The sequence below is a fragment of the Pempheris klunzingeri genome, chromosome 17, assembly GCF_042242105.1.
Source record: "Pempheris klunzingeri isolate RE-2024b chromosome 17, fPemKlu1.hap1, whole genome shotgun sequence".
NCBI classification, from domain to species: Eukaryota; Metazoa; Chordata; class Actinopteri; order Acropomatiformes; family Pempheridae; genus Pempheris; species Pempheris klunzingeri.
Window position 1 is genome coordinate 13,705,596 of NC_092028.1, and position 25,757 is coordinate 13,731,352.

The 25,757-nt window shown below is 44.0% G+C and overlaps 1 protein-coding gene across 1 annotated transcript; it reads left to right on the plus strand.

Annotated features, from left to right (window-relative positions):
* The first annotated feature begins 844 nt into the window (after positions 1-844).
* On the plus strand, positions 845-25,192 carry LOC139217284 (Na(+)/H(+) exchange regulatory cofactor NHE-RF1-like). Its single transcript, XM_070848606.1, has 6 exons — positions 845-1,839; positions 16,453-16,623; positions 19,234-19,387; positions 21,660-21,703; positions 23,655-23,774; positions 23,863-25,192. The coding sequence occupies exons 1-6, from the start codon at positions 1,231-1,233 to the stop codon at positions 23,998-24,000; spliced, it is 1,236 nt and encodes a 411-aa protein (XP_070704707.1). The 5' UTR covers positions 845-1,230; the 3' UTR covers positions 24,001-25,192.
* The last annotated feature ends 565 nt before the right edge of the window (positions 25,193-25,757 follow it).

The following is a 25,757-nucleotide window of genomic DNA, read 5'->3' on the forward strand; positions in this document are numbered from 1 at the left end:
TCAAAATGCCTAATTTGTGCCTATTAATCAAGAATTTAATCTATCTGAATAACTAGGTCTCATTTGATAAGTGGAACTAATGTAACTGGGGCAAATAGAGCTTAGATTTTACTTCTGGCAGCCAGAACCCACCTTCTCAAACCCCCAACCATAATAAACAGTTGCATACTGTATATCTAAAACATCACATTACTGAGATGAGTGTGATAAGGTCACAACATAATTACTGTGAAATATCACAGACAAAGATGCTGCAATTTATGTCTGTCTGGCCAAATCACACTAAAAAGATATAGTTGGATGGATATTAGATTCTTCCTTATGGAACATTCCCCATAATTACTAACAGTCTGCAGCACTGAACAGCAGAATAATACTGTAGGCTATTAGGAAAATGAGTGTACAAATAAACAGCAGTAAGGGGAGAGTATTCTAGGTTTACACAAGAGGGCAAAGTGTTGTAAAATAGAGGGGGAAAACCTTTAGATATTAAGTATAAATGTGTGTTAAAAAACAGTGTTAAAACTGAGCTGAGTTAACAGCGTGAAAAATGCGCACAAAATGAAAGTGATAGGAAAGTTTAAACAATTTAAACACAAACTGTGAGGAAAAAACAGTAAAATGTGTGAAAACTGGAGCCATTTGAAAGGAGACTCATTTCGTAAGATTTCAAAATAAAAGTCCTGAAAGTTGCAGCGCCTGCTTTCAGCTCTCACGATCTTCATCCCAGCACTATCTCGGCTTCTCATCTTCATCATGTATTTTCCTGGACAGCCTCTGGTTGTGTTTACTCCTCCATTCCTCATTGCTACTTTGCATGAGGCGGCCAGCTGGGCTGTTCCGTGAACGCACCTCCCTCTTCCTGAGTGACTTTTCCTACTTTTTGTCGCACGCTGAGAGGGAGCGACTGCAAACCCGAGTCCAGTCCCCGGGTCAGGACCCTTCACTGCTCACAGTCTGACACCAGGACGCACGGCGAGGATCACTGGAGACCAAACCAGACACTGGCTCGTCTCCGTGCAAGTGGACCAGAGAGCGGGACAGACACCAGCACCGTTTCCCACGGACTGATCTCCCCAAGAGGGCGGGGGTTGGGTGTTTTTCTGAAAGGGTACCACTCACTCACACACACATCCCTCCTCAGCAGCATCCCGATCAGCTCCTCTGATCGCTTCTGCTGTGATCGAGCAACAGGTTGAGCCGCAGCGCGAAGGCGAGTGGAGCCAAACCATGCCGAGCAAAAGCCAGTATCTGCGCCCCCGGCTGTGCACACTGGAGAAGGGGGACAACGGCTACGGCTTCCACCTCCACGGGGAGAAAGGTAAGACGGGGCAGTTCATCCGCCTGGTGGAGCCCGACAGCCCGGCGGAGACCTCCGGGCTGCGCGCCGGAGACCGGCTGGTGTTCGTAAACGGGGAGGACGTGGAGAGCGAGAGCCACCAGCAGGTCGTGTCCCGGATACGAGCCACCGTGGGCCGGCTGGAGCTCGTTGTGGTGGACCCGGACACGGAGCAGCTGCTGAAGAAACACAACATGAAGTGTCTGAAGGAGTATGTCACCGAGGGGGTCCCGTTACCCTTCGACGAGGAGGAAGAGGAGCAGGAGCAGGAGGAGGTGGTGGTGGTGGAGGGTGAGGAGGTAGATGGGACAGAAAATGGGGATGAGATACACGCCAAGAGGGATGAGGTGGAGGAGGAGGACGAGGAGGAGGTGGAGAAGTTGGAGGAGGAGGAAGAGGAGGAGGAGGAGGGGACGCACAGGGAGTCCACGCCGGTCCTGGAGAGTAACGGAGAGATCCACGGGCACGTGGAGAAAAAGCTGAGCATCAGCTCTGAGAAGGTGAGTCCAAGTGAGAATAAGTGGAATAAGAGTCTCTCCTCTGTCTTCCAGCTTTAGTTTGCAAAAAGAAACAAGTCAGACAAGGTGCTCTGTGTCTGTAACATGGAGAACATGCTGCTCAGCTTTGGGATCAAGTAAAAACAGGGATCAAACCAAACTGTGACCCCTGTGTCAGTCTGTGAAACTGCTGCTCAGCTTTCCCCCCTCAAATAACCAACCGATAGTGGTGTGTGTGTGTGTGTGTGTGTCAACAGCAGTGACACCAAAGTAGGGAAAACAGTTAGAAAAGACATGCTGTGTGTGTTTGTGTGTTAAAACCAACCATAACAAATATCTGACATTGCTAAACCCTCCACAACAAACAACAGGAAATAGTTCTCTGTGGTGTATGATGTCTTTTTCCTCCACCAAATGAGTCCCACTAAATGAATTTTTTCAACCTTTGATCTTTGTCTGTAAAGCATTATGGGCACAGTCTCACCCCGCTGTGGCCACTTGTTGCTGTGTCTGCCTTTGTTTTGTCCTGCCACGCTGTCTCTGTGTCTGTCTGGGTGTGTGTTTATGTGTGTGTGTGTGTGTGTGTGTGTGTGAACTCTGGACCAGGGGTTCATTAAAAAGCACTTGAGCAGACGAGGGTCCCTCCGGTCTGGAACATCTGTGCCCCCTCGCTGCTTGCTGGATGTTTACCCCGGAGGCTGTGTCTGTCCTCCTCGGTGCGTTGCTGTAGGTGGGAGTGTGGTGGGAAGAAGGGCCACAGCGAGCAGAGCCGGCGGCTATCACAAACAAAGACTCAGAGAAGACCCTGCTGTAGTCTTTTTATTTCACTTGCTTGTGTCTACACACAGTGATTTTACGCCCATGTGATGGCAGATAGGAGCCATTCTGGCACCTGTAGGGTTTGATTGTTGCATGGAATTGTTGTTATAGATCTCTGGAGCTGACGGGAGCTCAGCAGGGCCTTTGGGAGTTATGTTTTTGGCGTTTTGAAGATTTTTTCTTTCCTCATGAGGCCCAGCACTTGAGCACTGCCGGGTTATGTTGTTTGTCCTGGGAATATACAGCGATTGTTCCCGTGTTTACTCCCGATACTCTCCACAGATGGCCTAATGGAGCTGTGGCAGAACAGCTCACACTGGCACGCAACCCAGAGGGAAGTGGCGTCGAAACAAACAATAGCGCTCCCAACAAATTCGTTTTGGATTTTCATTTCAACAGCCTCCCAGAGTTTGACATATGGAGCAGAAATCCAGTGCGAATCATGCTAAGCAGTGAGCCCTGTTGGGAATTTCTGTTTTTTCATACAAAGGCACAGTGTGTACAAGGCCAAGATTTCACAAGCTGAGGAAGTGAGCCTACTTAGGGACAGAGCACACAGCAGAGTGTGTGAGTGTGTAAATTGGACTCAAGGGATGAAGTTTAGAGTCTGTTATGTCTCTATGTGGCAGTCAGAGGCACCTCTGGGTGCTGTTTTTTGCATTGACTCCACTCTTTCTGGAATTTTCTCCCTACATCCTGTCCGGCATTCCAGTGCCCGAGCCCTGTGGCCCAGCCAATCACCCACACACACACACACACACACACACACACACTCGCACACACACAAAGCTCATAGAGCACAAACACACTCATGTACAGCCTTGGAAGAGACACACACTGCGTTGGTCCAGCAGTCACACTGACGTCCTCACCTCCGCCTGTCTGGCCTCGTCTTTGAAGCGACACAAAAGAGGGTCCGAGAGAGCGACGCCTTCTCCGGAAACCGAGGAACTTCGCTCAAGGTTGCCATGGTTACGCTGATGTGGTTTTATGCAGCGAATGCATGTGTGAGGACGGAGGTAGGCGAAAGTGAGACAGCGCAGGGGAGGTGCGAAAAAGAAAGTGGGCGAGCAGTGATGAAGGTCAAAACATGGAGCGTGGCCCGGGAAGAAAATAGGAACTGCTGTCGTCATCGTGGAACAAAACACACACACACACACACACACAAAAAAGAAAACACATCCCGGGGTCCAAAGGTCATAGTTCCGTTGTTCGTTGTTCGATCGTTGTTTACCAGGCAGTAAAATTCTTACTCTGCTGTTGTTGAATGCAGTGGATGCTCTTTCCCTCGGCTCATATTACAAATTGAAATCCATCAGATCATCCAGAGAATAACTTGGAAACAAGCGTTTGTGTGCTGCCTGTCTCTGTGGCCTCACACACACTTTAGAAGGTGTGACCAGGAGGGAAGATTTACAACAAGCAAAACACGTCTCGCTGTACATATGGACACCAGACTCAGAAAAGATGTGAACCTTCCTTTAATCTGATCATTTTAATGATTAATGGCTGAATTGTTTAGCTTTTTAAATGTCAGGAAATAATGTGAAAAATGCCCATCACAGTTTTAGGAGCCAAAAGAGGCATCTTCAAATTTCTTATTTTGTCCTGCCAACATCCCAAACCCCAAACTTGTTCAAGAGAAAAGCTGAGAATCAACATATCTGAGAAGCTGAATGACAAAGAATTTACTGTCAAAGTGTTTGACAGGTTTGAACAACACAAATCAGTGAACTCTATCAAATGTGCGATTAGTTACTTAAGAGCCATTTTGCAGTCAAACCCATTAAAATGTGTTTGTGTCGTCTGTTCTGGCTCCTTCTTCAGCCATTCATTCATATTGAGGACAGAGAGAGAGAGTGTGTGAGGGTGAGAAGTTTCTGGGAGTCTTCCTGGCTGCTTACACAAGACTGTCTTTAGACACTAATTACAGGAGAGGGAGAGCGTTTGTGTCAGATGAAATTGACTGCGGCTAGATGAGATCTGGTAATTTGGCAAGTGTTCCTAAAAGCGTGTAATCTCTGCGGAGGTATGTATCACTGCGTACGATCTATCTACACCGCGGGCGCTCGTGCTGCAGAGGCCTTAAATGAGACAAGAGGGCGTCTTTATGCCGAAGTGCCTGCTGGTCGTCACTTCTCCCCTCTAATCTGAGCCTCTAATCTGCACATTCACATAAAACCTGCTTATTAAAGAGCCTGATGCCTCCCACTGCTCTCACCACACGTGCTTGGTTTTACACAGAAAGCGCAGCTCTTTAACTGCACGGGACAACGTGTTTTCCCTAAACAAATCATCCCCAAGCTGTTGTGTGGGAGGATTCAGCCTATATTAGTACACACTCCACTGTACTGCATTGCCTTCAGTGTATGGATCGACGGATGGTCTTTTTAATTGGCTTGTATGGGCTGCCCATAGCTCACTTTACCAGTCCCATGTGTGTGTGTGTGTGTGTGTGTGTGTGTGTCGCCTGTAGCAAACCCTGATGTTAATCGTGTGTCTTCACAGTGACGACATCCACATACTTCTTCCCACTGTGGGAGCACTTCACTGACCATGAGCAGGAATTACTCAGCTGAGGGTTTCATTATTGGTCTCAAGGGAGGTTAGCATCACATCTTGGTGACAATCCTATCTGCACATTGTCATATCTTGTTGAGAAAAATAGATTTACTTGAGATTTGAGAGTTTACCTTTGACTTTTTTATCAAGTCCACATTCGCTGACATCTGATGTAATGCCTTCAGGAATAACCTGATGTTACGATTTTCTGTTAATAGCGCTAACGTAAACTTTCGATGATTGTTTGTCATGCACTAGAGGCAGGAACAGCCACACCTATGGTAACTATTTGGGCCAGGATGGTCAGGGGTGTGTTTCTGGCTGCCTGCTGCTGTCTATGGGAGTCTCGGCCTGTGTGCAGACCCCAGGACGTTTGTGCTGGTTTCCTGTCATTGTCTTGATCCTCCTCTCACCCTCCCAGCAGCTTGTAGCAGGACACTAAAGTGGAGCTTAAAGGTTAGAGAAACTATCTCGCCATCACTCTGTCTGGGCAGCGAAGTGCCTGCAATGAAAGCAAGGTATAAAACACAGAAAAATTACACAGAACGCTGGTTGAATAGTAGCTCCAGCAGCAGACACTGACTCGTGGTTCAAGGTAAACAGTATGTCCGGTCGTGTGTGTCATTGAAGCCATCGTGACAGAGCCAGGTATTGTTCAGGCTCTCTCTGGGTAATGGAGTCGTTGTCATTGTGTTTGTCTGTCAGGATCAGATGTACATGATTCATTGCGACCGGCCCCTTGACGTTTGCTTATACAGCACATCCAGGCATGTGCTGCGCTCCTATTTGTTTTGTGTGCGTGTTTTCTCCTTCACGTATGTGCATGTGTGGGCGCGCATGAGAAAGTTTGAGAGTCAGCCCGTCGTCTCCTGCTCTTTGTTGATTGTTGGGCTGTGCGTTCGAGGGGAAACGGTCCGCATGATAAGGCCGTCATTGTGTTTCAACTCAAAGATTTGTAAGAGTGGCATGTTTGTGAGAAACTAGAAGTGCAATCTCAAGTGTGTTATGCAACACGAATGAGCTGGGTGGTAGAACGATTGCCTACTGTGAGACAGTTGATTGGGCTGTCTTGCCAATACTGCAGATCAATCACCAGGACCAGTGTTAAACCAATGGCAGTATTAGATTTACAGAATATTTGTATCAATAATGGGATTTGTCAGGTTTTTATTTCTGCCAAAAACAGACCCATGCTATTTATCCTTAAAGATTTCTAAGTTTGAATTTCTATATCATGATATATTATAACAGAAGACTATCTAATACTGCTCTAGTTATGTCAGTATGTCTTAAAAGCCGCATGCTGTGGCCAGATTCTCTCGATTTAGTCATCGCTATGTGTTCAGCTTGTGTTTCAGCATCCACCACCAGACACTGGCAGTCTTTACATGTCTCGTTGCTTTCGTTGGACGAGCTGTGTTTGTCTGTACTCTGGGTGAGAATCTCAGAGTAACTCGTGATACAATACTATCAACAAAATGTTTTCCCAAGATAACAGAGAGTGTCACAAGTGTCTTGCAAGACAGTCATGCACAATTTGTCGCAGTATCTGCCAAAGAAGGAGGAGAGGAAAATGTAAAATGCATTGGCAACGAAATATCATCATTAGTGCCAAAGTGTGTGGAGTATGAGCTGATATGATATTTCTGCATATTTTGGGGGTAGTTTTTGACCTCTTTATTAGCAGACAGTGAAGTGATGAAAGGAAATAAGAGGACAGAGGCCACAAGAGAGCATTATGTTACCCTCTTGATTCGGGGTAGAATAAATAATCAATCGCAGCAATATATATATATATATATATATATATATATATATATATATATATATATATATATATATATATATATATATATATATATATACTGATATGTCATCTTCGCGAAAAATAGCACCCTCGCTCTAGAACTTCTCTCAGTGACGTCAGTCCAGACAACAGCACCACTGTCCCGTCCCCACGGCCAAGGCCACTGTGGCCCAGGTCAGGGGTGGAACCTGAACCCTGTCTGTGTGGGTGGGTAGTGGGTGACGGGGTTGCTGGTGATTGGGTCCCATGGGACGCTGGAAGGAGAGTCTACAATACCACATTCCATTTCCCCCTCCATTCTGCTGAAGGTTCACCACCCCGGCCGGACAATGAGCCGGAGGGCCGCGCCCTGCCGGGGGCGGAGGGGAGGGAAATGAGTCGCTGCTCGCCCTGAAATAGACTCACCCCCCATCGTCCACCTCCCTTCCCACCGTGCAAGGCAGAGACGCCATACATTGAGTTCAACCAAGAATGAACATTGTTGGTGTGCAAAAAAAAAAATCACTAATTATTAATACAGATTGCTTTCATCGCTCCATTTGCCGATGGTATTTTGTTGCTCATGCTGTTGGCCCACAAATTTGGCTTTGACTTGTCTCCTATCGTCACCGTGAGGTTCACATTTGCGGTTGTAGGTGAAATGTCTGTGTTGGACAGACTGCCATGACGTTTGGTCAAGACATTCATGTGCTTTCATGAAACCTTCACTTTTCATGAAGCATCATCAGGTTAAATTCGTCCAGTACTTTGGTTTATGTTTATTGCCAAATACCAGCACAACCAATGACATTCCCATTAGCCTCTGCTGGATTTGTGTTATATTATATAGTAATGTTTAATAATGTTAGCATGTAGAGCTGCAATGATTGGGCAACTATTTTGATTGGTTTGAGCTCTTTTTTTAACATGAGTTAAAAAGTCAGTCTCTGATTGCAGTATCTTAAATGTAGCTATTTTCTGGTCTCTTTAGTCCTCTATGAAATTAAATATCTTTGATTTGAGGACAAAACAAGACATTTGAGGACATTATTTTATCTCAGAAAACATTGATCTACATTTTTCACTATTTTCAGCCATTTTGAAGACCTAACAAGTAACTGATTAATGAAGAATATGATCAACAGAGTAATAAACAATGAAAATAATTGCAGTCTTATTGGCATGTTAATATGTAAGATGGTAAACATACCAGCAAATGCACAGCTAGCAACATGGCGGTTAACCCTTTAATCTTGTTCTTATGTCTGTGGATAACACAACAAATAAACATACATACAGTACAAGACCATTTGTTGTGTTTCTGTTCAGCCAGCAAGCATTCAGAAACTCATAGATTTACATTTCATGTGCTCTGAACAAAAAAACACTAAATGCATTCACCAGTCACCCACGGAGAATCCATCACACATGAAAAGAGATTAGATTCACTTCAATAATGCAGCACAGCCACGAGGCACATTTTGAGTAAAGGGCATGATTTTTTCTTGAGTGTTAACACTCAGTCTCCTGTCCCTGCTAACATCTTTGCCTTCATTATTTCCAGCCACCCACACACTCCACCGACTGCTGCATGTAACAGGTGGGGATTGTATAGGACCATATAGGGAAATGTAGGAAATCTATAATTTAAGTCAAAGTACACCAAAGAAGAGCTACATTAGAATGTTTTACATTATTTTAGTGCAATTTTTTTTTTCTTGGTCCTTGACTGACAAGCTCGCACAGCACTGGATATATAATGAATCATGGTAGTGTTGTCACCCACTGCTTGAATGCTAACAGCCTTCCCCTCTTTCGCTTAATGCATTTTGTCACATCAAACACTGCAGTGCTCTGTGTTTTTTCGTTTGTGAGAAACCTACGTTAGAGCTTGTTGGGCTGATGCTGGTTTCATGTCTGCGAGGGTGGAGGGTCAGGGACAGGAAGACTGGCCGAGGAGATAAAACTTGTTGACCTCTCGGTTTGTGATAGGACAAAACTGTTTGCAGTGTTAGCAGAGTGGACAAACTAAAGATGGACGCTGCAGATGACACTTGAGGAAAGGCAGAAGCGGCTACTTCCATTTTCAATGATTTTAAAGCGATGGCGAGACCTCTCTGGTAATCAAAACCACTCCATTTGGTCTTATCAGAGCCTGTACCCCTGCTGTGATGACTGACGTTACTTTTCTATTTACAGGCCTTCCCCCTAAAGAGTCTATTGTAATGGGAACCCTCAGCAGAACCTTTCTGTGGTGTCTTTTGTAGAGCCAGTTTGTCCCATCCTCAAATGGAAGGGGGGACAGTAGGGTGCTTTGTTCCCCCCTCTGCCTGCATCGCAGCTGGTTCAATGGTCCAGCTTGAAATCCTACACCCCCGTCCTGCCTGAGAGAGTGGTGCGCTCCGTACATTCAAGAGGACAAAACCTGTGCTGTGCTTGTTAAAAAGGAACCAGGTTTACATCAAACATTTATAAAGTCAGTACTTGAGGCTCTTAATCTCCGTCAAAAACCACACATGACAATCACAAGGAGCGAGGGGGTGGGTGGGGGGTGGGGGGGTGGGGGCAATGATTTGTGCTGTCACTCAGTAACCATGGTGCCTGGCAGCGTGTCACTTTAGCAGTTATTCTTTATGCTGATCAAAGAGGCCGAACTTATGGGAGAGCTGCCCTTTCTTATTAGAGCATCGGGGGGCATGAAGTAAGCAGCCGACGGAGAGAGAGAGAAGGAGAGAGAGAGAGAGAGAGAGAGAGAGAGCGATGCATAGACATGGAAGAGAGACTGCTTTAGATGACATATATGCATGCACAGACCAGCTGAGTGTGACAGGTATCAGCTGATGATTTGAACTCGTGAGTTCACTGGACGCCGTCAGCGGCCTGAAGCAGCCGTTTGAATAGAAGAAGAATGGTTGAAATACGTCAGTGAGGTGTTTACGTAACTGTGGGAAGTTTCAGCATGTGACCTTTTTTTGGGGTATGAAACAAAAACAGTAGTTGAGTCAGAAAGCCAGAGCTGTGCAGGAATGACACAAGCCCACAGTAATAGACGTCCTATACTGTGTGTTCTCTCCTTTATTGACGCCTGTAGTTACGCATCAGTCTGCTGGCCAAGCATGGGGAAAATATGAAATAACTGGCAGGCTGAGTGGCAGAGCTGCAGCCGCCGGCATTTCTCTCTCTCTCTCACACACACACACAGACAGACTGCTCCCTCCATGCCCCAGACTGAATCACTCGCAGCCACAGCGCTGCTCAGTCGAACAGCATCAGCAGGAGGACCTGGCAGATGCAAATCTCTGCTGGCTGAGTCAGAGGGTGATAAACATGATGGATGGTTATTATGGAGGTAGTTGGTTGCCTCTTTAATACTCCCTGAGAGGGTTTTGAAGACTCAAATCAATCAGTCTGGCTTGTCACACTCACCTGTGGGTAACTCAAAGGCAAATACGAGGGCTCGATGCTGCTGCGCTCTTTTTGTGTGACAATACACACGTACATGCTGACTTTTAATGTTTTTTTTAACATGGTAGCTACATGGGACCAGGGATGTGACTACTTTGGTCCAGACTAAAATATCTAAGCAGATATTCATGATCCTCCGTGGATGAATCCCACTGAATTTATGATCCTCTGACTGTTGCTTTAGCACCACCATGAGGTTCACTTTTGTGGTTTTGACTGAAGTACTATTAAAGCAAGTTTTTCATCTTGGGGTGAATTATAGCTTCAGTGATTCTTTGACTTTTCAGTCAAATCTTCAGGTTCCTCCAGTATTTTAGTTTATGACTAAATACCTGCAAAAGGAATCACACACACACATTAGCCTCAGCTGTACTTTGTGTTAAGTGCTGAGTAGCAAATGTTAGCATGCCGCACACTAAACAAAAATGCTTATTATCGTTGTCATTGTGAGCATATTGGCGTGCTGATTTTAGCATTTAGCTCACAAGTATGCATGGCAGCAGACTCCAGTGTGGTTTATACAAGGGTTCATTCATGTCTGTAGTATGTGCTCTTGTTATTTTGCCTGATATTCATTGTGAAGATGCTATGAGCATGAAATACTACAATTTGCAGTTGTTAGTAATCTCACCCCTTGTTACTTGACCCATTATGTTTGTCTTTTATTCATATCAGCATTATAAAAGGTCTCTCGTGTGATTAAAAAAAAAAAGGCCCTTTTGACTGACGATGAAAATTCCTAAAACGTTGGTGACCTTTGGTTGCAGAAAAGCTGTGTTTTCAAAGCTATAATTTGTGTTTAAATACTCACTGTTACATTCCAGGGAACAAGGATCTTCCAAAAATTGCTTTATACAGGAATTCAGCGCTTCATTTTAGACTCAAGAGAGTTTTATCCTCTGCAAGAACTTCTCCCCATTCATGAGCTGGAGGTGTTGCAGCTGTGTCAGAGGCCTGCAAGCTGAACTTTGCCTCTGTATCTTATCTCCTGGTTATCGCAGCTTCCTGAGGAAGACCAGAAACATGTCTAAAAAAAGGGATTGAGCAACCTCTGTGTAGGGAACCTGAAAACTCACACACAAAAAAAAAACTGTGTGCTGGAGCAGCAGATGCAGTGAGGCGGCTGCGTGACTCAGAAGTGTGTTTTGAGAATATTAACATGGGCCCGGGTATTGTTTTGGAGTGATTGGTATTCACAGCAATCGCTTCTTTGTAGTTCCCAAAGCCTTTCGAAGTCTGTGCAGTGGGGATAGATGGGATTGGACTGAGATACATCAAATAAAACAATGGTAAACAATGGTTTACCAATGAGCCAATGAGATTAAACAGTGAGCCTTTTTACCGCTCACACTGTTACTCACACTGTTACTCTGAGTTTAAACAACCAATAGGCCTACATGTTGAGAGGTAAAATGTCTGCAGTGAAAGGACACTCAGTCGGACCACAAAATAACTCAGATCTTCTTGACTTGCGTGAAGTAAGTTGAAGAGAAAAGCTAAAGAAACATTTGGGTAAAGTGCCTCTTTGTTATTTTGCAGAGGATAAGTAGAGAAGATTGATGCCACTCTTGTGACAAACATGAGAAAACATGAAGCAGGTTAGCTTAGCTTAGCTTAGCTTAGCATAAAGACTGGAAACAGCTAGCCTGACTCTGTAAGAAGTTAACAAAATCCTCTAAAGCTCACTAATTAACACATTGTTTGTTAAACCTGTACAAAAACTAAAGTGTAAAAATGACATTTTACCCGTTTTAGGGTGGTGGTGTGCTGGACTATTTCCTGGCTGTGAGCAGTTGCCAGGCAACCAGGAAATACTCCAAGTTTCCTTTGGCGACTCCAGGAAGTTACTGGTCCTGACCAAGAAATTGTCTGGCACACACAATAATGAGTTTTCAGCCTCCATCTTCAGCTCATCATCCCTCCCTCCCTTCCTCCTTCATTTAGCTCACTTTACAGTTTTTCAGCTCCATGTTTAGTCAGTCTGAGCGTTACATCATAGCTAATATCTGTGTTGGGGGATCAGTGATGAGTTGAGTTCCTAATCCTTGTCAGATCTGCTAGTCATGCTAACCACACAGTTGTTTCATTCTCTGCTCTTTACAGACATGTCGTCTTCCACATGCTAACTAATGCACGCCTCCTCTCCCATGATGCTGTACGTATGAGTTTTTGTGCCATATGTTTGGGTGTGTTTGCGTGTTGATTTCTCTTTCATGTCAGGAAGTTGAGCCAGCGCAGAGGGAAGCATATTGAGGGAAGATGTGTCAACAGTTCCTGTTCGACACTTCCCTCCTCAAAGGAAAGTTTGTGTCACAGAGAGAGTGTGTTCATCTCGAAAGCGCTATTTTTCTGGGCCGAGAGGAACATTTCACACAATAGAAACAATGTGAGTTTGATCTTGAAGTGATAGTAACGGTCAGAAATAATGATAACGGTGATATCACATCACTCTGAGTAGGATTCAGATTATTTTCTTGATGGTCACAGAAACCTTCACATGAAAATTACTTTTGCGATCCCCAAGAATGAACAGGACTTTTACACAGGTGAGATGATGTTAAAGCGAATCAAGGAGGGCAGTGAGCCATCACGCCTCGTGAGGAAGTTGAGGATTTTCAGAGCGCTGCCGTAGGCCTCCAATGACCAAACTAAATCGGAGGAAGTAGATGAGTCAATCTATGTTTTCCTATCGCATATCATGTATTTGCAGATGCTCAAACATTTGGGAAGTACTCTAAACAAAATAAAGACCCAGAGGAAGTGCTCAAATGTTCCTGAATCCTGCAACAAATATTTAGCTGTGCGTAAATTAGGGAACACAGATCTGTGTCCTTCAGCGACAGATAAGGCAGCTCAGTGTATTACTCAGCTGATTGTTTATGGAGGAGTAACGATATCAGTTTGTAATTTACAGAATGTCCCACAAATGTTCTGCAGTTGTAGCTTTTGACGAGCCCAGTACAGTGTGTTTATCAGCTCACTGACAGCTGTGTTTATCTCGGCGACATACAGCAGAAACACAAGCATGCATCTTACAAGTAGCGGCCGATCCTCGGTCCCCCTCCTGGCTTGTGTGTGCTCAGCAGATTCCACAGATTTCAGACCCGCGTGGAGATTCTTCTGCCCTCCACTCGTCCCCGACACAAACCCTCCTCTGTTGTCCCTGCCAGAGCCTCTCTCACCCTCTCTCCCTGCGCAGGGACGCCTAATGTCAGCCAGAGCACCCGATGATTGCCAATGTTGATGCGCCTCAGTGTTAGATCTGCGTTTGGGTTATAATTCCTGGATAGTACTTTACTGTCACAGGGATTGAGCGCTTCCTGAGTTCCTTCAGAAATGAAAACACCTTGTAAACTAATTTGCAGTGAGCACCAGACTTCCGCACTTTTAGAGGAGGGAGGGTCTAAACTAAACTAACCCTTTACTGAAAGAAAAAATAGAAAAGACAACACTTCTCTGTTTAGTCTGGACTTTGGACTGCATCTTTTCCATTTAAAGATGTTGCAAGTGTAGGTGTAGCACTTGAGAGGGTAGAGGACGTGCAATCAAAGAGAGCCATTTTTGTATAATCAGTCACCATTATGATGAAGCTGTGGCTGTAGGGCTCTTATCAGGAGCTCATCTGATCAGCAGGATAAATGTTCAGGACAGAGATGGAGAGCCAGTCTGCATCACTGATGAGAACAGAGCTCTGTTATAGCGGTGTAGTATCTCCCATTATGTTTTTGTTGAAGTTATTTAGACATTATGGGTAAGGAATTGTGGTAAAAAGGCAGAAATTTGAAGATTATTTCATGTTTTGGGAAGCATGCTTATCGTTTTCATGCTGAGAGTTAGATGGGAAGATTGATACCACTCTCGTATCTGTCCCCATGAATAGGAAGCTGCAGGCAGCAGCCGATTATTACTACTCCTGATTACAGCTGGCTGTAGCCTAGAGACATCAAAGCGGTATCAGTGTTCTCGTCTAACTATTGCAGAGAAAGCTAACAAAATGTCAAACTATCCTTTTGAAGCTAGACGTTTTTATGTGCTTTTTATGCAGCTTTTCTGCCTCGATACAGAAATGGCCTGTAAGTGAAAGAGCAACCCAACCCTAACTTAAAGGTCCCACATTCTGCTAATTTTCAAGCTCGTACTTTTATCTAGAGGTCCTACTAGAGCAGGTTTACAGGCTTACTATTTTCTCATAGCAGACATGGCTGCTGCAGCTATTTGCAGCCTCTGTTTAAACGCACAAGGAGCATACGATGTCTCCATGTAACCTCGAGCTGCTGTTAGTGAGGAAATAACAATGGCGGACAGCAAGGTGGACTCATAAGGTTTTTAGTGGGCGGGGACAGTGGGCTGAAGGGCTGAAGAGGTCACATGATCAACAGATCCCCTTATGACATCATAAAGTGAGCCAAATCTAAACGGCGTTTTTGTCACACATGTTTATTGAAAGATGGAGCACGACAAAAAGAGAGGGCGGTCTGTTGACACACCGCTGACACATTCATGTTGAAAACACATTAAAATGGGACCTTTAAGAATCATTATTTGACCAAATTTAATTGTTTTAGTGAGAAACAGATGAACCAAAACCAATAAGTGTAAACAAACTCTACTAAACTCTGAATGCTGGACAAACATAAAGCCTGTTCTCTCTGTCCCCATTTTAATGGCCTGAAAGTGGTTGCAAATAATCTGAAATCATAAGATCTGGTTTGTGCAATTTACTATTGTCATGTCACATGATTTCTAGGAAATGAAGTTCTCAGTTTGAAAGTATCCACTCACTGGTGTTTGGAGCCACCAGCATACACTGTTCTTCTTTTTAACGTGGTCATGCTTCCCATCTACAATTTTCCTGGAAATGGGAACACAGGTGACCCGTCAGAAAAGCCCATTTTACTCAGAAAAAAAGAGAAAAGTTAATTCTCGATTGAGGTGGGTGTGGTGTTGGCTCAGAACTATCCTACAAAATCCAGTGACAATCAGACAATCACTCAGCGCTGGTGTCAAGCTGTATTTGAGAGAAAATGTTGAGTCAGATCTTCTCAGTTATTACAAGGGAATTTATGTCCACTGCATGCTTTGAAGTAGCTTTAATCAATCAGCCTCCTGCCAGTGTTTTCTGTAGAGGTGAGTCATTCACGCTGTGTTATTTATAGAGGTTGTTCATTGTCTTCGAGTGTTCAGTTGACAGAGGGCGGGAGCACACAGCCGCTCCGATGCAGAGGGAGTGTCAGGTCAGACTTGGTCACACTGACATTATCCTGAGCAGTGCCATCCTCTATTCCAGCTCCTGTATTCTGACCTCTTTGATGACAAAGCCATTAAAGGCCCCTCGGCTAAATAAAGACTATGCTTCATCCATACAACGGAAGGGAGGTTCTTGGTTTGAGGTTTTTTTCCTGGATGACAATACAGCTGTAAGTCTTCCTGCCATCCCAGAGCGGGACTGGACGCGACAGTGCGAGGGGAGGAGGTCAGAGGTCAACGCCCATCTTCCATTGTCCTCCTCGGAGCCTGGAGCGAGCAGGGCTGCGGACCACGCCGGAACTGGTCCCTTCCTCAAGCGGACAAGGCCAGAGTCAAGCCCACTAACCCCCCCCCCCCCCCCCCCCTCCCTTTCTTTCCCTCAAATTCTCCACCATCCCTCCCAGCAGACCTCCAATCACATGCCTCCAAGACCCTCTTCCTTCCTGGGGAGCAGTTTGGAGTCACGTGGAGTCCAACAGCAGCCTAAGTTTACTGATGAAAGTCAAAAACACACCACACAACACATCAGCATGCAGCAGCCACCTGTATGTTTAACCTCGGCTTCATATTCATGGTTAACGATTCACTGGAGCTCTCCGTAATCTTTGTGCCTCTTGTACTTCCTGAGCAGACGCCCATGGTGGAGGTATTTTTCACAGCTGATGTTTTGGTCTGTTGACGCATGTCACATACAGCGAGTTAACACACTGTTTTCTCTCCTCCCTGGCCTCTTCCAGGAGGTGTGCGCTGAGCTACGGCCACGTCTCTGCGTGATCCAGCGAGGGCAGAGCGGATATGGCTTCAACCTGCACAGCGAGCGGGCGCGGCCGGGCCAGTACATCAGAGCTGTGGATGAAGACTCTCCTGCAGAGAGGGCGGGCCTGCAGCCCAAGGACAGGATAGTCCAGGTACTTTGATAATGTCAACGGCAGAATACTGTGAGAGCACGCAGGGCGGTACTAAGAATGTGCAGTAAGAGGGACATTAATTACTCTTCTGGTATGGTAGTTTAGAAACTCCTTGAACAGGGTGCCAAGTGTTGCTCTTATGTAAAACTTTACTTTTCAGCTTACTTTGCTGCATTAATTGTCCAATAGAGTTACAGAGTAATCTTTATGAGACACAGTTGATTAGAGCCCATGGAGTTACACAAAAATATCCATGCAAATGGTGTATCCTGATTTGTCTGCCATACTTCCGCTCTAGACAGCCTCTAGTGATTTTCTTTTACTTGGATAAAAATAGTGAAGAATGGTGTGGCATGAAAACAGGCCTCACCCACACTGCTTACTTTCTACTTTCACTAATTCATTTGAAAACACCCTCATGCAGTTGCATCATTGCCATCAATGACTGGTGCTGAATATCAGGTCATAAAACACATGTTAAGACATTTTGTTTTGTTTTAGGAAGGAACATAGAAGTAAAGTACAGCTTTAGTTACAAGTCACTTTACAAACTAAGATGACTAAACATGAAAATGTACAAGTAGTATTGAAACAATTAGTCAATTAATCATAATTAAAAAAAAAATTAACTTTATTAATAATTTACTCATGTGTCCTGTAAAAAATATTTCATGGTTCCAGTTTCTCAAAAATGATTTTTGAATTTGCTGCTTTTCATTTTAATTATTTTATTTTATTTTGAATCATTTTGAGATTTGGACTGTTGGTGACAAAAGAAGCTTTGTGAAGGTGTTACTTTGGGCTCTGGGTAACTGTAACGGCATTTTGCCATTAGAGGAAGAAATAATCAGCAGATTAATCAATAATAATGACAATAATCATTAGTTGCTGTCCAATACAAAATGAGCTGCACCTCAAACAACTACAACAATAAAATCCTGCTTCTATATTAATGCATGAGTAATAATTATGCAATTATATAATAGATAAAAGTATAACAGTTTTCTGCACAGTACTTTTTCCTCATTGTACTTACATGCTTTTACTTAAATAACATTCCAATGCAGGACTTATTATTATTATTATTATATATTTTTACAGTTTTAAGGATCATATAGAAGTAAAGAAAGTATTCTCCAATAAGTCCACGGGGTCTTTTGAGTACTGGACTCAGAAGTGGTCAGCTCTTTTCCCAAAGTTAACTGTGCGTCCAGAGGAATGTGCAGTGAACTAACAGCCGCTGTGTGAGGTCTTAAATCCCTCAGAGGACTCTGGTGTTACTGTCACCGTGAGCAGCCTCACGCTGGAATAATCACCGTCTTAACTGGTCTGAGGTCAGCTCTGTCCGGCTCCTGTTTTTTTAAGTGTACACTGGCCTGTAAAGAGACACGTGTGTGAAAAACTGAACGCGAATTACTGCCATTTCCAAATCACATGAGGCCGGATAAAATGTAATATCTTCAAAATAAACTCTGTATCATATAATTCTGGTGAATAGCAGCAAATTCAACATACTCAATAAACTCAGTATACATCGTTCAGCACAAGAGGGTTCTCTCTGCACATTTAGGCCCACGTCAGACCACATGTCTGCTTTTTATTGTCCTCTAATTCATATAACAACCCCGAAAACTTTTGGTTGTAATTTCATGCAACTGACCACACTTCCACTTATCGTTTATCCAGCAAAGGCACAAGTAACTCACAGCGAGCGTCTGTGACTCATTCAGTTTATTACAGTTCTGTAACACATGGTCAAATCAGAGCGGCGGTATGTCCTCTGATGTGGATTATCATACACGCCTCCCTTCGCTCCCTCAGTGAATGACATTTTACAGCCGAGTTATATGAATCAGAGGGAGGAATCAGAGGAATCAGAGTAGTAGGAGGACAGAAAGAGGTTTGGGGTCTGTCTGAGAGTCTTGCGAGGGGTTTCCAGTCCCCAAGAGGGCCCCAGACAGCCACACCACCCACTGAGGAGCGGGGCTTTGTAGGGAGCGGACAGCCATTGTTACTGCTGTTACTGGCCAAGCAGCTATTGTCCAGCTTCCTCTGTGGGACTGGCTGAGACATGCAGGTCCACCCTATGACCTAAACACACACACACATACACACGCCCTTCGAGACATTTCTCACATGGTTTCCCATGGTGATTTTATCCCTGAACACTCAGCTGGTGTAGGACGGAGCCACTTGGCATGTTGAGTTACTAGGTAAAGTACAGCTGTCATACTGTCGTCATAACGTGAACGTGATGGATAAAAGTTGACTCAAAGGACTGACAAAAAAAAAAACAACTGAGCACTGAGCACATTTTGAGGATTGTTTTGCAAGGTAGTGGTTTAAAGAATGTGTGTGTGTGTGCGTATGAGCGTTTGTGTGTGGACACACAGGATTTCCTGCCCTGGAGACTCTGGCAGACAAAGTGATAATATTGAGAAAGAAACCTGACAGTGATAAAAACTGTTTGTTCGCTTCTCTGTGGGAACAAAGACAAGACCGATATCCTCCACCTCCTCAAAAAAAAAGAAGCAATTTTTTTTTTTTAATTTTAAAGGATTTCCAGCCATTGTTTAAAAAAAGAATCTAAAATGAAGCTTTTCTTCTCAGGTGAATGGTGTTTCAGTGGAAAGAAAGACACATTCAGAGGTCGTGGCTCTCATTAAAAGCGGAGGGCACGTGGCCCGTCTGCTGGTGGTGGACCCCGACACAGACGCCTTCTTCCAGAGGTGCCGAGTGGCCCCCACCTCGGACCACGTCACCGGTGAGAGAACACACAGCCCAGCGATTTCAGGCAGCACAACTTACTGTCTGGCAAGGACGAAGTGAATGACCGCAATTAGCTCGTAATGTTTTGCTCCGGGTTTATTGTCAGTTATAGACTGGAGACGTTGCCTCCTCTCAATCCCACCATATTAAAAGTCAGCCACACACTTTCTTGGCCCTGCTCTCTCCTCCTTTAATTCTTTTTCTATCTGTCTTTGACTCACTCTGTCCTGCGCAGCTCTTTTTCTTTTCTTTCTCTATTTGCCAAGAAACGCAGACAGAGACACTGAGACACTTCCTGGCCCCCATCTCATGTTGATGCCCTGAGGAGAAAGTTAATCTTTTAGACATAAATAGATCAGATCAGATTGAGAAGCAGTGTTAGTGTTAGTTAAGTATGAAGGCTTAAATTCAAATCTCTATCACACAGGTTTCATTTTACATCGCAAACAAAAACCATTTGAAAACAATAATTTAATAGTTTGACTACAAGTCCTGTAATAAAATGTGGGTTATATAACTTCATTTGACTGAAAGCCTCCAACAAGTAAAAACAACATCCAACAAGGCAGCAATTGTATTTCTGTTGGTACAAGACTGATTCAAAACTTTATTGTTTAGCCACTCTTCCTCCATCCAAATGATGTGGTCACTCCGGGAGCTGGTAGGGACTCACTGCCTTGTTGTTTAAAGGCACGTCGTACCTGCCACAGCCCCCAGGGGGAGCCCTAGTACAGTCTGTGATTTGGTTTCTGTGCTCCAGTGCCGCCCCTCCACAGACACACATCCTCAGGCTGGTGGTGGTGGTGGTGGTGTGTGTGTGTGTGTGTGTGTGTGTGTGGCCAAATGACTGAGTGCCACTCTGCACCACCAGACCCCTCATGTAAACATGGTGCTGCCAGCTGTTGGCATGGCAACAGATGATGCACATGGGGGAAAGATGCTGCCCACTGTGACAGAGCGATTCAATTTTCCTTTTACTGATATTCAAAATGTTACACATGTCAGAGTTGATGATTTGGCAGAAATTCCCCAGTTGCTTATTAATCAATTAGTTAGGCAGAAGTGGAAAAAAGAGCACAGCCAGCAGAACAACAGTGTGTAAAAAATACCCCATCATAAGTGAAAGCTCTGCATTAAAAAATTCTCCTTAAGTAAAAGTACACTAGTTTTAAATAGGCCAGATCACTGATCACTCTTCTGATTATTTTCATGACTAACTGATCGATCATTTTGTCTAAATGTCAGACATATAGTGAAAATGTACAGTATGATTCCCCTGAAGGTGACGCCTTGTTTGTTTTTTCATCAACAGTGCAAATCAAAGATATTGATTTTACTTGTAGCGTGTATCACAGAGAAAAGCTAACAGTCAGAGCTATTAGTAAGCCCGTGGGTGACATGTCCTGCTTTATGTACAAAGCAGAAACTGAATGAGGGACAGATGTATTATAATTTCCTGGACTCTTGAACCGTGCAGTGATCCGGTCCAGGAATAAAAATAATAACGCGCCGCAGGGTACAGATTCCAGTGAGGTGTTTCCCAGGTAACTGCCTGCACTTCACATGCGGCCCACTCAGAGGACACCTGCCTACACTGACTCTTAACTTCAGCACACACACACACACACACACACACACACAGCCTCTCTGGCCAGCAGCTTTGTTTGGTTTCCAAGGCGCTCACTCCAAGTGGCCTCTCAGCCTGGAACTGGAGCTGTATTGGGACTTGGAGGGGCTTGGAGTCACACACACACACACACACACACACACTCACACAGATCAGACCTGAGGAGAACTTGAATCTCAGATTAACTCTGAAGTACCAGCTGCTGTCTCCAGTAATAATCATTATTGGCTAAAAACACTTTGTGGCTGTGCGGAGGATCAGAGTGATGGAAGGTAAGGGACGTGTCGGACCTCTGTGGGGATGTCTGTCTCAAAAACAAGTGAACATCAAGGTGTTTTTACAAGAAAAGGCAGGGGGGAAATGCTCCTCTACAGCTATCTGATATGTAGAGGGATTAATTTGCGGAGGAGGAGGAGGTACAGAAGACCAGGAGGAGCTCCATCTCATAGAAGATGACCCACGTATGAATAATGGATGATCTGCTCATACCTGTGCTATGTAATAGAGTAGGTGTTTGGGGAATGAAAGGTGAGCTGCTGAAAGACTCTTGATCTAGCAGAGTGGTCAGATTAGTCCTGGCAGACTGGGGTTGTATTTGAGGAGTCTGTGACTGATTCTTGTGTCATTTCCACGCCTGCAGGTCCACTGCCTGAGCCTGTCATTAATGGGGGGATGGAGGAGAAGGTAAGACTCACCAGCAGCACATATATCACAAATCCAGGGCGATGCACTCAAGAGTCTAGAGCAATCATTTGGTTTGGAAATCTGCTTTAGAGCAAAGCCAAAAGTGGGATTTGAACTTGTGTGTGAAGAGCCGTCGGTCTCCCACAGCGGCAACTTCCCTCCTCGCCGATGGAAGCCTCTCCTTCCTGGCAGAGCGGGAGGACAATAGCGGTTCAGCCTCCTGCTTTGAATACTCTGTAGCTCCTTGTGTGGCACAAACAGCCCAGCAGGCCAAGACACTGTTGGAGACGCAGCTGTCTCTCTCAGGTGTGGTTTGCTACATCTGAGAACCGAGACGCTGGTGAAGAGAGTTATTAATCAGAGACGTTTACTGAACGGACTTTCCTGTTATTGTCCCAACTTTGCGGCGTTCATTGTGCTGTGTGGTGCTGTGTGGAGAGCCCCACCCAGCTAGTGCTCCATTAACTTTGAACTAGTTGAAAATGTTTGACCAAGGAGCGATTGCGTATAGAAAATAAAAATAATCTAACAGGTAAAGCTGCTTGACCCATAATTCATAGTATGCTGTGCAGTAGGTTTATTAAAACGAACTAAAGCTACACTTTCGAGCCGAAGCATGAAGAATGACGCAGCATCGTGTTAATCCCACTGAGCCACCGCTCACTGTAGGAGGCACACACTCACAGACTTGAAGGAAGAGTCTGACATTTGGGGAAATACGCTTATTTGCTTTTATGCTGAGAGAGAAGTGAGAAGATTGATGCCACTCTCATGTCTGTGCAGCAGCCGCTTATCTTAACACAAAGCTTAAAGCAACTGGCTGCTGGCTTTAGCTTCATTGTTACAAAAACACAAATGGTTTTTAGGTTTTTCTGACCTCTCCTTGGCTGCTTTTTGAGGGTCTCTCAGGTAACCAGAGGGTCTAGTTCCCAGCCAGTGCTGATAAGATAGAGATAATTGTACGAAGACACCAGAACACGAACTAAAAGAAGCCTCTGTGCCCTCTGTGGGTGCCTCCTGCTTGGGCGTTTGGCCAAATATGCAAAGTGAAGCCTGACCCGGGCTTCCCTTTCTGAGGAACTGTATGTGCAGCAGAGAAGTTAGTTATGTTCCACGTATTGTTGCGTAACAGGCGCTGGTTAAAAGGTTGCAGAGCGGGGAGGGAGGGGCGCTGCGAGAGGTCAGGGAGAAGTTGTCTTTAAAGGGCGCTGGGCTGGAGTCGGGAAAACATCCTCGAGTGTGAGTTTTACTGGCTTATGTCCACTGGAGACACTAACGCTGATACTACTGCTACTGCAGCTTCTCAGCTCGTTCAAACTGCTACAGGATAAAACTCTGAATGAAATGACAAGTAATTCAAACAGGAAGACTTCACCACTCTTAGAAAACTAAATTTAAAGTGCTTTTCCTGATCCCATGACCTTCTCCCTGAATACCTCCCCAAAAAGAGGCCACAGATATGCTAAATACCTCTTATTGGTGATTCCCAGATCAATAACTTAGCAGACATGTTTGACAGTAAAATTACAAGGAAGGAAACTCGCCATTAAATGGTCTGACACTGAGATGTTTCTGTCAATGAAAATCCAGGACTGCCTCCCTGTGGTGAAATGTAGGACTGCACTAATGCTGGAAAAGAGGTCTTTTTTTTTTGGGACAGCAATATGTTTTTACAATACATTAGAATAACAGCAGTTTTATTTCCTCTGCCATCATTTTTTTCAAAATTTAAGAACGTATATACATTTCAGGAGAGGTAAAGTGTGCACATGAGAGTAATAAAAAAGTGTATCGGGGGAGACTTGAGAGAAAATGAAATAAAAGTTTGCTGGAATAAAACAACATTACAAGATTATTCATTCAAAATCCAAAAACTGGAATGTTGCCTGTTTATTTAATGATTAGTCAGTTTATACAATGAAGTGGTGCTGATGAGTGTCTGTGTTCCCAGGTGAATGGTAGACAGGCCAAAGAGGCAGAGAGGGACTCCAAGCTGTCTGTCAGTCCTTCTCCATCCAATGCCTCATCCAACGCCTCGCTCACAACCCCGCCCACAAACACCCCACCCGAGGTACGTCACAGGAAACACTCCACAGCACCAACTTAACATGCAGCATGTTCTCTGTCTCCATCTTTCCCCTCTGTTTTCCACTATCCAGGGCGTGATCGCGGACGCCATCCCAGCGCTCAGCCTGTCCCTGCAGCAGGTCAAAGAGCTCGCCCACCAGAAGCGCTCCAACAAGAGAGCCCCGCCCATGGACTGGACCAAGAAAAACGAACTCTTCAGCAACCTATAGAGCCCCTCCCCTCAGCTCACCTCACACACTCACACACACACTGATTTTTTAAAATTTTATTCTCACAAAGAGACATCAGAAAGACATTTTTTTTATTGCCACAACACTAAAAGAGCAGTTTCACTATTGGCCACAGACAAATCCAAGATGTAAAATATGATAGTCTTATTATTATTACTCCTCATGTTATGTAATCCAGATATTATACTGTATATGTATAATGTGCTACTAACAAGAAAGATGCATATGCCAATGAAAGAAAAGTGGACCGTGGTGAAAATGTGTGTGTGTATCCACGGTTTCCTTTGTGTGTGTGTTTGTGTGTGTGTGGACCCTGACAGTCCCTGCTGGCCAGAGTCTGGCGCCCGTGGAAATGAGGAGGAGTTGATTGTCACCATATCAGAGAACATTTAACCAGCCACGTTAAGCCAGCCTGACAATCAGTTCATTTCATTTAGCTCCAATCACTAATTTAATTAGACACAGGACTGAGGTAAATTCACCTACAGGTCGTTTATTTAATTTTTATTTCTGCAGATTACAGATTACACACATTGGGGCCCTTTTTTGTCATATTTTTAAAAAGTGTATGATCCCAAAATAAGGCTTTCTTACATGAAACTCCTTTTTGAAATACTTACCGATGGCTTTAAACTGGAAAGAACTGTTTTTACTTGGATTCTCTTATATTGTATGTGTATATATAAATATATATATCATATGTCATGTATATTTTTACATTTTTGACATAAATTCCACTCTGACATGAAAATGAAGTTCAGCTTAACCTTGTGTATCCTTACATTGTCTGAATACATGATATCTCCTTGTATTAAATGTGAACTACAGTTTATTATGAGTAACTTATAACGTCTTTACGTTGCCATCATGTCCTCTGTGAATGGCTCCTCAGTTCACATTTTGAGCATTATGGAATATTTGTATTGATCCTGGAGAGATGCTTTTTGACATTTTTACACGTTTCTATCGACGTCTTAAAAACAATGATTATGTAACTTTGTATTTCTAAAAACTGTCCGCACTTCACTAGATTTTATGCCTTCGTCCTGTGCTGAGAATAGTGATGATTTTTCAAAATGAATGATGGATTATATGAAGAAGTTTTTGTAGCTTGTGTAAGCAGTAGCGTAAGCGATTTCTATCCTGTAATAAATCAGCCATCACAAGATTATCCACTGATGTGGGGTCTTTATTTAACTGTTTGTGGTGTGCTAGAGGAAGTTGGGTTAATATTTGTGTGTGTATGTGTGTGTGTGTGTGTGTGAGAGAGAGAGAGAGAGAGAGAGAGAGAGTTGATTTAAATGAAATTAAAATGTAGCAAATAGGAGAATATAGCAAGTTGTAGAAAGCAATTTAGTACATTTGGTCAATTTAAGTACAATTGTGAGGTGCTTGTATTTTGCTTCTTAATACTTCCACTCCACAACAGTTAAGAGAGAAATATTGTAATCTTTACTTCACAACATTTGTTTTAAAGATTTACTTTGCAGATTCCGATTACTTATACGAAATATAATCAATAAATAGATGATGTTGTATTTTTATGGATAAAAAAAAAACTTTATTGATATAGTTCGCAAGTTAGCAAGTTAGTTCGCAACTTTACCAGCTGAAACAGTAAAGTGACAAACGCATAATAATTCCTTATATGATAAATATAATATGATATAATAAAGCATTTCACTGGGAGATTAATACGTTTGTCTTTAGATAGTCCAAACAGTTGCAGGATATGA

Coding starts and splice junctions, on each gene's coding strand:
- LOC139217284 (XM_070848606.1), top strand. CDS start 1,231: ATGCCGAGCAAAAGCCAGTATCTGCGCCCCCGGCTGTGCACACTGGAG. Junction 1,840..16,452: donor TGAGCATCAGCTCTGAGAAG/GTGAGTCCAAGT, acceptor GGCCTCTTCCAG/GAGGTGTGCGCTGAGCTACG. Junction 23,775..23,862: donor CCACAAACACCCCACCCGAG/GTACGTCACAGG, acceptor TCCACTATCCAG/GGCGTGATCGCGGACGCCAT.